The 11,067-nt window shown below is 50.6% G+C and overlaps 1 protein-coding gene across 1 annotated transcript; it reads right to left on the minus strand.

Annotated features, from left to right (window-relative positions):
• Positions 1–7,374: 7,374 nt before the first annotated feature.
• On the minus strand, positions 7,375–10,363 carry LOC134015656 (spore coat protein SP85-like). The gene is made up of 2 exons (XM_062455222.1): positions 10,096–10,363; positions 7,375–9,420 (listed from the first exon to the last, which is right to left on the minus strand). The coding sequence occupies exon 2, from the start codon at positions 9,313–9,315 to the stop codon at positions 8,740–8,742; it is 576 nt and encodes a 191-aa protein (XP_062311206.1). The 5' UTR covers positions 9,316–9,420; positions 10,096–10,363; the 3' UTR covers positions 7,375–8,739.
• Between the last annotated feature and the right edge of the window lie 704 nt (positions 10,364–11,067).

Genomic DNA, 11,067 nt, shown 5'->3' on the forward strand with positions numbered 1-11,067 from the left:
GGAAGGCTCAGGATGATGGAAGGAGACTGGCCCGTTAGGGGCTTGGGGGGGGGTGGGGGGGGGGTTAACACAGTGTCTAAGAGGAGCTGAGGCAGGGAGCATAGGTGTGACAAACAAACACAAATGTTACCCCCTACACTGAGTGGATTGGTTGTCATTGGAAGGGTTTTGTGTGTGTGTGTGGACCCAGAATGAACAAGCCAGTCTGGGAGGAGGGGAGGGGGGAGCACTTCCTCACCAGCATGCCTGACATACTGGACAGATGACCTTTGCCCCCCCCCGCCCCCCCCCTGCCCCCCCGCCCCCCATCCCAACTCACCTGAGTGTCAGGGCCCCTGATCCCCTGGCTCCTGGGGGGTCCCGGGGTTAAGGTTGACACAGCAGTCCTGTGTTGTTTTGGCCATTGGGGCACTCACCACATCAACGCCACCCAGTCCCTCAGGAAGCCAGAGGAAAGGAAAATGTGCGGACGACAGTGAACGCTGGGAATCTGTAGGCCGGGATCTGTAGGCCGGGCTCTGTAGGCCGGGCTCTGTAGGCCGGGATCTGTAGGCCGGGCTCTGTAGGCCGGGCTCTGTAGGCCGGGCTCTGTAGGCCGGGCTCTGTAGGCCGGGATCTGTAGGCCGGGATCTGTAGGCCGGGATCTGTAGGCCGGGCTCTGTAGGCCAGGCTCTTTTCCGTCTTCCCTTCTCCCCTCAAATATAGATTTTTCCTCCTTGTGCCTCTGTATTGATTTATGAACAGTCATTTGTCCTCTATATGTAGATATTGCTATACTAGAAAGAGGGGGGGTAAGGGGTGTGTATGGAGAGAGGGGGGGGGGGGGAGATTGAGTGGCGTCTTGAAATAAACGCCGCACAGGGCCCATTCCAACGAGGCCGTCCATACGATCCATAATTGATCAAGAAGACAGAGTGTGGGCGTGGAGCCGCGTTGCTGGCCGTCCCTGACAAACGACCAGACACGACCCGCAGAGCTGACCTACACACAATCCCCAAAAAAAGACATGTGGGAGGGGGTGGTAGGGTGGGGAGGGGAGGGGTGATCCATGCCTCTCGTCTGATGAGCGATGTTAAACAACAACTGGACGACCGGGCAATTATCATGATTGGAGTGCGGTGCATTGTGAGGGGGCTTGAGTGTGTGTGAGTGTGTCGGGAGGGGTGGGGGGGTGGGGGGGGACAAAGGAGAGCGGGGTGGGGGGGCGAGCTACACTGGCCACTGGGGTCCAGTCCTCATTAGCATGCATGCTTTTTACAGGAGCGAGGGCCGGGTTGGACCAGACTGGGCCGGGCTGGGCCGGGCTGTCAATGCTCTCCACTTTATTTATTAGTAAATAGAGACAGATGGGGAGGAGAAGGTGGTATTGACTAACCATAGCCTTTTAAACAGGAATCAATGACAGGGGTGGAGCGCTGAGACAGGGGCATTAACTCAGTAATATGGCTTATGAAATGACTTCTCTGTACCAAGCAAGGGGATGTGGCTCAGATCTAAGTGGACTGGCCCTACAAGGCCCCTTGCCTTTGTTTTGACTGGGGGGGCGGGGCTGGGCGAGGCGGGGGTGGGCGAGGCGGGCAGGGTGACACACTGAGCACCCCTGACAACAGATTTATAAGCGGAGGCAATGCAGCATCGATCACATTGATTGGCCACGTTGGGGAACGTTAGCGGTTTTATTTTCGTGGCAGAAAAGCATTACCGGGGTAGCGGGCTTGTGGGTGCCTGTGGTCGGGAAGGGACGTCGATTGGGAACGTGTGTGTGTATGTGCGCGTGTGTTTGTGTGTGACTGTCTGGTCAAATGGGACAAGGGAGGGAACACACACGCCCTTCTCACCCCCCTTCTGCCTCGTCCTTTGTCTTCAGGTGGGAATGCCCTGCGCTGGAGCTACGGGCTCCCATCCTACATGAATGCCTCAGCCACAGTGCTGTGGGCAGAGAGGTGTCCACATGCATCAGCGTGATATACCGACTACTCCTCACATCCCAACATCCTTCTGTCAGTGATTTACTGTCCAAGACCCCTCTGTGGCCTAGAGAAAGTCAACAGATAGATGGTTAGAGAGAGAGAGAGAGAGAGAGAGAGAGAGAGAGGAGAGATGAGAGAGAGAGAGATGAGAGACGAGACGAGATGAGAGAGAGAGAGAGAAGGAGAGAGAGAGAGAGAGAGAGATGAGAGAGATGAGAGAGAGAGAGTGAGTGAGTGTGTGTGTGTGTGTGTGTGTGTGTTAGAGAGAGTTTGTGTCCAGGAGGAGCAGGGCTGAGCTGAAGCTGCTGGTCAGAGGTCATCTTCATCATCTATATTAATGAGCCGTTATCACTGGCCGGGGCTCCGCTGGCTCCGCTGGCTCCGCTGGCTCCGCTGGCTCCGCTGGCTCCGCTGGCTCCGCTCTGTAATCCAACACGGGACGACTCATCCCCCCCAATAACCTGGCAACCCAGCTGAGGGACTGGCTGAGCCTTGGTGAGCTACTGCCTTAAACCACCTACTGCAAGGCAATTAAGAGTTTAACCTGGATGCAGCGCGAGGAATCCAGAGAGAGCTTCTCCTCAGGCTCCAGTCAAATAGAGAGAGATAGAGAGAGAGAGATTTGAGAGGAGAGAGAGAGAGCGAGGAGAGCGAAGAGAGGAGGAAGAGACAGATAGAGGAAGACAGAGAGGGAGAGTGACAGTGGGAGGAGAAAATAAGAGAGGTAATCGAGGCAGAGGCTTTGAGATAAAGACAGAGAGAGTGATCAGAAGGAGAGAGAGAGAGAGAGAGAGAGAGAGAGGAGAGAGAGAGAGAGATGAGAGAGAGAGAGAGAGAGAGAGGAGAGAGAGAGAGAGAGAGAGAGAGAGAGAGAGAGAGAGAGAGAGAGAGGAGAGAGAGAGAGTGAGTGAGTGAAGGGAAGGAAAGAGCAGGAACAATAGACTAGGATGGAATAGACAGGGAGAGAGGGGAAGCAAAAACAAGGGTGAGGCGAAGGAAGTAGAGATAACGATAGACTGAGCATTGTTGAAACAGGTGAGACAGGGAGAGAGAGGGAGCAGGGTTGTGAGAGAGGGAGAGAAAAGGAGGGAAAGGGGGAGCAGGGTTGAGAGGAGTAAAGGGAGAGAGGGAGCAGGTGGTGATAGTTAACTCAGCCGAGTGTGCACAGCATCGCCTCGAAGAGAGAAAGGTCACCTTCTCTCTCCAAGGACTGCCTTGAATAAAGTCCCCTATCCCATGCTTTCATAGGCAAACAACCTTCCCTGCTCTTTATTAACTAAATTTGAGCACTTTGACCGCTGGACAAAAATTATTTGTGTGGGGGAAATATTTTCCCCACCTAATATTTAGAGCAAGCAAATAAACAGACAAATAAATAGATCCCTCTTGCCACTGCGAGGGCCGGCCAGGCCCCTGGATGTAATTTGATGGGCCAGTTATTTGGAGGCCCAGAGCCTAGAGCTATTCCAACGTTCATTTGAAGAGCTGTCAATCAAAGTCTGGGAGAGAGAGAGAGAGTCACCCTCTGTCCGTGGATCTCTCCTCAAGGTTGGAGTAGATAAGATGAGCGCCTCTCCTGATGAATACATCGCCCCCCCCCCCCCCCCCCCCACACACACACACACTCCATCCCTCCTCATCACAAGACTATGCTTCATGCTGGCCAAACAGCCGCCAAACGGTCACCCGAGGTGAGAACACTTCAATGTTCACACATCTAATCTAATCCTATAAATGTATTCATTCAGCAAAGGCTTTGATCCAAAGCTGTATTTATACAAATATAGGGGAATCGAACCTGCAACCTCTTGATCTACAGTGGAGTAAGGCTGCTTGTCCTGGCTAACTCTACATGGACTCTACATACACTCTACATTGAAGTGGTATCGCACACTACTCAGAGCCTTTTCTATCTGAAACGGAGGACACTTGCTTTTGCTGTTGTGTTCTCTGTAGCTGGGGCGTCAAGCAGAAAGTCCAGCCAGATCAAAAAAGGCTTTCATCCATTTTAGATGAGTTGCGGATGATTCAGTCATGCCTGGCCTGTCACTAGGCCGTTTTGGCAGGGGAGAAAGGCTACCCAATCGAGTCCCACTAATACGGATGGAACTGTGCTAACTGGGCTAACAACATTAGCTTTCAGCTCTGAGGAAATCAGACAGAAATAAACACAACTGCTACAATGCTACACTGGGGGACAGAGCTCAAAGACCATGTTGTTTTGAATGTGAATGAGGGGAGACGAACCGAGGACTCACTGGCCAGGGCTTCAGACGAGCTGGAGAGGAGGCGAGGTTGAAGGGAGCCAGGGAGTCGGGAGGATGGAAGGGTTTGGATCGGGCCCCTCTGGAGACGAGGGGTCCAGGGCCGGACATGTCTGTCCACACAGGGACAGGAGGAAAGTGGGTCAAAGGACTTCAGTGGCCACTAGCGAAGATCAGAGAGAGAGAGAGAGTGAGAGAAGATAGAGAGAGAAGAGCGAGGACGAGAGAAGAGAGAGAGAGGGGGGGGGGGTTGTTCTGCGACCAGAGCCAGGCCACAGCGGCGTCCCACAAACGTGCTCCAAATTCAGCCACATCACTCTTTGATCTCCCATCACCCGCACGGATATCCCCATCCCCCCCCACCTCATCCCCCCTCCCCCTCTGGAGTTCATTAAAGCCATTCAGTCGTTGGGATCAACAACAACAACAAAATCAACAACTGCAACGACGGTAGAACTTCACTCGCGCTCGGCGAAGTGTGTTGACCGCAGCTGCCCTAATACTAAGTGAGAGAAGAAACTGTGGATCAGTCAGAAGTCATAAATAAACTCAGAGGAGGATGTGGAGTCCATAGGCCCGGTTGCTTCCTCTCTGAAAAGCAGATTTGGCAGTTGGCAACCCATCTCACCCTTCACTGTGCCCAGCCAGAATGGTACAACAGCAGGGGTTGGAGAGCAGCAAGCGCGTGTTTGTAATTCATTTTCATGTGTATCTGTGTGTATTACTGACTGACTGAGGGTGTGTGTGTGTGTGCTTGACGGTGTGTCTGCTTGGGTTTGAAGGGAGTTGGTGGTGGTGGTGGTGGTGGTGGTGGGGGGGGGGGGGTGCCATAGTAATGAGCTCGCTGGCAGAGCTCAAGGTTTTGACGGCCCCACTCATTGTGTGTTACCAGAAGGTGAATGATGTGTTTATCCCACGAGTGGGACTCCTGCCTCTACCCCTAGCACGGTGCTGCTGTCATGGACCATAACCTACCCATCTGTCAGACTTGACCAAGAGGAGAGAAGAGGAGAGCATGAGAAGGATGCAAGAGAGGGGGAGAGGAGAGAGGAGAGGAAAGAGGAGAGGAGAGAGAGGGCGTTTCACACAGAGACAAGGGAGAGAGTCACTGGATAGGCAGCTGAATGATTGAGAGGAAGAAAGAAAAACACGTCCACCTTTCTTTTTTTTTTTCTGTTTTCAAGGGACATGCATCAAGACACATGATTGATGGAACTTAAATCATTGTCCTAAAATGTATGTTCTGTTCCTTTCCTGCACTCTATGTGATTTACTGTGTCCACACTGGTACGAGATAAGAGATCCTGCTTCATTGGGGATTGCATAAAACCACTCCATCTTAACAGTTATATAACATTACTTGTAATCAGTGGTCTCGTATAACACTGTCTGTAGTCAATCAAGTGGACGCAGTCAGTGTGGAGTAGTCGAGGAGTCTCTCCATGTGACGAATGAGCACCGCGCTGGGCCTCTGCAGTCAGCGACCCCAGAGCAGTGATGCTATCTCAGCCTGCTCCTGCTATTACTACCGCCTCTCTGCCCCTAGGGCTAACACACACACACACACAGACGTGTTCACACTGACAACACAGAAATGTATGTTCTGACATGCAGACTGACACATATATGGAAACTGACACACACACACACACACACACACGCACAACCCCCATTCCTCCAAAACACGCACAAACACACTACACCCACCCTTTCTCCTGACAGGGATATGACCCCAAACCGATACTTTTCCCACCACACACCTGGTTATTTTATCTCCCCCCAGCACCTATTGTCAGCCTAATTGAGGCTGAGTTTCTGCCTGCTGACCCCAGCAGGGACAATGCATACCTGTGCTTCTCGCCAACGCTGTGTAATTGTCTCTTCAAGTTGGCTTTTCCCCCCCTGCAGCCCCAGGGAAGGCAGAACCTCACTCCATCTATCACTCAGTCACTCAGCCACTACAGGAAGTAGTTAACATGGCCGACCTCTGGGCCATGGGACGGGGGAGAAAACACCACGAACAATGGCTCTACTTCATCATCCAACGCACATCAATCAATCGGCGGGGCTATGTTTGCTCACCTAATCTAGTTGCTTCACAGAGGGATCAGACAGGAAAGCTGGCCGGGCCCTGCTTTGTTGTTTTAACATGCAGCACAGCAGGATCTCATAGAGCTGTGTTACAGAGCTGTATTATGATGTCATAGAGCTGTGTTGGGATGTTACAGAACTGTATTATGATGTCATAGAGCTGTGCTTGGATGTCAGAGCTGTTAAGATGTCAGAGCTGTATTATGATGTCATAGAGCTGTGCTTGGATGTCATAGAGCTGTTAAGATGTCAGAGCTGTATTATGATGTCATAGAACTGTGATAGGATGTCAGAGACCTGTATGATGCTGTCATAGAGCGGTACTTTTGATAGAAAGCTGTTTTATGATGAGTTGAGAGCAGTGTTATGATGTTAGAGGAGCTACACTACCTTAGTAGAGCTCTATCTGAGTAATAGTGCAGTATTAATGTATGTAAAAGTGAATTGGGAAAAACCTTTTTGGGGGTTCTGTGTAAACTATAAATTACTTCCATAAATTGAAAAGTTCAATTGAATAAGGTAGTACATACCTGATGGAGGTAACTCTGTCACCCTACATAGAAGCACAGCAATAACAGCCATGCTTAGAAACAAAATGGCCTCAACTGGAAGGCCTAATCTGGGACAGTTTAGACACCGGATCCGGGGGGTTGGAATTCTGTACACACACTTGGAAAATTTGTTTGCCAGTGTTAAAAGGATAAAGACTGTAAATAATGGGCCTTTTCCATATGGTTGCTGGCATTTCCACCTTGTCAATGAGGATGAAGTTGTGGCAGGACAAGGCACTGTAAGTCACACAAACCTGACACAGCTCTGAAATCACTACTCAGACGCACACAGGGAAAAGGTCAAACACACACATCGGTGCTTAAAGGTCTTCCAACCGTAAGACTCTCTCATGGGTTGGCAAACATGATGGAGTACACACACACACGCGCACGCGCACACACAAACACACACACACACACACACACAGAGAAAAGGTATACATGGACACACACACACACAGGAGCTTTCTACAACAGAACACAGTCTTTAAGTCCTAAAACATTTTCTGGTTTTATTTCACTGCCTTTACTTTTATTTTACTGCCTTTACTATTGCTTCAGATAGACAAGCAGGGGAGAAGCAAGCACAGAGTGGTTCAACTCAACAAAAGTGCCATTCCACAAACAATCTTCCTGGACAACATACAAAAGATACGGCGAAATGAGCAAGAGAACAACATTTGGCAACCAGTAACATTGTGTAAAAAAATAAAAAATAACACACAAAAAAACAAAACAAGGAAGTGCATTTAGCCTTTTTAAAATAATTTTATACAGCTTTTCTACTTCATCGTGAACAAGATAGAGAAAAGAAACAATAAGAGGGGTTGGAGAGCTTTTCCACCATCCAACTTTTCCACCAGATTGAGACTGTAGCTGTGGATGTCTGGGAAGGCCTGGAGCGTTACAGAGAAAATGGTGCTTCACACATTTTAAGAGTAATTAAAAGCGATTGAACAGCTGTAATTATGGGATGCAGCACTTTTTTTTCATTTTTTTTTCTATCAGCACTTTCTTTCATCATCTCGGAGCAGAGGAGACCCCGACACGCGCTCCTCTCCTCTCTTCTCCGACAAACACAAAAACATCTCCCAGTACTGCTGTGGGCACACTGTCATACTGAGACACGTGCACGCACGCACGCACGTACACACACATACACGCGCGCGCACACACACACACACACACACACACACACACACACACACACGGATGCACATGCACACACTTATATGCCCACACACTTAGATTCACACATACACTTTCAGCACCATTATATTCATCCCTTAATAACACAATCTTTGGTAATTTCATTTCATGCTCCCTACATTTCTGAACAGAGAGATTAACACTTAGGCCTACATGATGTAGCACAGGTGAAGTAAAGACTGCTATACTGTACAAGTGATGGACCTCCACCATACAAAAGCATCACACTGGGTTAAGAGTCAGAAAGCATGTACTATGACTATACGGTGAGTTGTTTCATACACAAAGCTGGCTAATACATGTGATGACACTTCAAATAATAATAAATACCTACACACTGAATGCTTACTGAATGTAGGTTCCATTTATGTTAGACCTTTGTAAAACTAGTAGCTGTGCTAGCTGGTAGCGTATTAGTGAAGCACTATTCAGGGTCTTTCCCACCCCATCCGTGGGGTGGGTGGGGCCCTGGGTTGGGTGCTGGGTGGGGTGCTATCGGGGCATGTGTGGGGTCCTGGGTGGGGTGCTGGGTGGGGTGCTATCGGGGCATGTGTGGGGTCCTGGGTGGGGCCCTGGGTTGGGTCCTGGGTGGGGTGCTATCGGGGCATGTCTGGGGTGCTTGGTGGGGTCCTGGGTGGGGTCCTGGGTGGGGTGCTATCGGGGCATGTGTGGGGTCCTGGGTGGGGTGCTGGGTGGGGTGCTATCGGGGCATGTCTGGGGTGCTTGGTGGGGTCCTGGGTGGGGTCCTGGGTGGGGTGCTATCGGGGCATGTGTGGGGTGCTGGGTGGGGTCCTGGGTGGGGTCCTGGGTGGGGTCCTGGGTGGGGTGCTGGGTGGGGTGCTGGGTGGGGTCCTGGGTGGGGTCCTGGGTGGGGTGCTGGGTGGGGTGCTGGGTGGGGTCCTGGGTGGGGTCCTGGGTGGGGTCCTGGGTGGGGTCCTGGGTGGGGTGCTGGGTGGGGTCCTGGGTGGGGTGCTGGGTGGGGTCCTGGGTGGGGTCCTGGGTGGGGTCCTGGGTGGGGTGCTGGGTGGGGTCCTGGGTGGGGTCCTGGGTGGGGTGCTGGGTGGGGTCCTGGGTGGGGTCCTGGGTGGGGTCCTGGGTGGGGTCCTGGGTGGGGTGCTGGGTGGGGTGCTGGGTGGGGTCCTGGGTGGGGTCGAGGGCTGAAGCTGTGCCACCAAAACGGAGGACATGAACATGGAGCAGGTGCGTCTTCTCCCTGGTGGTATGGTGCATTTCACAAGATGTGAAGACTCTCCTCCTATGTCTCTCTCTCTCTCTCTCTCTCTCTCTCTCTCTCTCTTTCTCTCTCTTCTTCCACGCTGTGCCGTCGTTCACATCCTGTCAGGGGTGGAGATAGAGAGAGAGGACAGCCTAATCATCCCTCCATCCCCAGCCAATAACACCCTGATGATATGTACGGGCAACACGTCATAGAAGTGTTAAAGGGCCCAGGGTATGGCCTGGACACAAACTGTTTATAGCAGTGACATAACCAGAGAGGCAGGAACAACACAGTGGCAGGCAGGCCCCAGCAGACTAGAGAGTGACGAGTTCCAATGCCAAACAGACTAGATAGTTCAAACGTATTCATGAGTCGGCTGGAGAACTGACACTTACAAACTATGTATCTGTTGTGTGAGCCACAGAGTGTAGATCTATATGGAAAATGGCCAAGGGGAAGTTAGTAAATACACTAATAGGCATTCGGACACTCTTGCATGAATAACTGTGGGTCTGAGGGTGCAGGTATCAGAATCAGAATCATAAAGGGTTTTAATCGTCATGAAAGTTTGCACAGACAAGGAATTTACTTTGGCATGAACGTGCATACATTAAACATATAGGAATCTTAAAACTGAATATGTGGTCTAACTATACAAAAGGAACAAAGTCTAGCTAATACTAAGGGGATTTAGAATACAAATAAAATATAAAGTAACCATCATTTACAATCTAAAAATACAGATAGTACGAAATAGGTATCCTTGAACGAGTGTTAGTCTGTGCACTTACCTCCAGAGGAGGGACTCCACCCTGTTGATGATGTCAGCCAGGTCAAAGGGCAGTGGCATAGCGGTGTCGTCAAGGCCCCAGAAGGGCCGATCCACTGGGACCTCCGCTGTGGGCAGGCTCTGGGCCAGGGTGGAGTGGCACCTGAAAGAACAGCAGCACAGGTCAGCTCCTCCTTATTCTGCTCTCATGGTCACACACCAGCTCGACACTTGTCCCATACCTGGACACACATCCCACTCCGCATCGCTGCTCAATAGATTTTGTTTATCTTTTCGTGCCTATGAGCACTAAACAGAGTGATACCAGGTGGCCAGGACACACCAGGACACACCAGGACACACCAGGACACACCAGGACACACCAGGACACACCTGGACACAGTTTCACTAACATGGAACACAAGAAGAGACAAAACATGATTTCAAGGCAATGTGAAAACTCTGCATCCTTCCTTTCTTTTCCAAGATTGGTAGATCATGGAAAGGCCATAGCAGGTTCTTGTGTGTGTGTGTGTGTGTGTGTGTGTGCTGTTTGTTTTTCCTTAACACAGGGGAGAGAAGTGTGTGTTTGACCAGGAGGCACGTTTGTGTGTTTCCTCTCTTTTACAGCATCTAATAAGAATTGGCCCAATTAGACCCTTAGGTGTGTGTGTGTGCGCGCGTGTGTCTTCTCCATACAAAACCATCAGTCTAGTGGATGTCTGTCTGAGGTGATGCTTCAGGAATGTGCATTGTGCAAACCTATATGGGTGTGTTGCGTATGAATCTGATGATAAAGCATGTCTTACAGTGACTAATGTCTCAGTGCTTCTCTACTCTACCAGGTGCCCTGACTAACAGTCTTCTTCATCTCTCCTGCCAGAACAAGACAGTGAAAAGAAAAGCCCTTTGATGTAGCGACATTACATTACATTCTTGTGTTAATCGCATTGTTTATTTTCATTATTCATGTTTTTCTGGGATGTGCTAATGT

Source organism: Osmerus eperlanus, unplaced genomic scaffold (genome assembly GCF_963692335.1).
Source record: "Osmerus eperlanus unplaced genomic scaffold, fOsmEpe2.1 SCAFFOLD_793, whole genome shotgun sequence".
In the NCBI taxonomy this organism is placed as follows: domain Eukaryota; kingdom Metazoa; phylum Chordata; class Actinopteri; order Osmeriformes; family Osmeridae; genus Osmerus; species Osmerus eperlanus.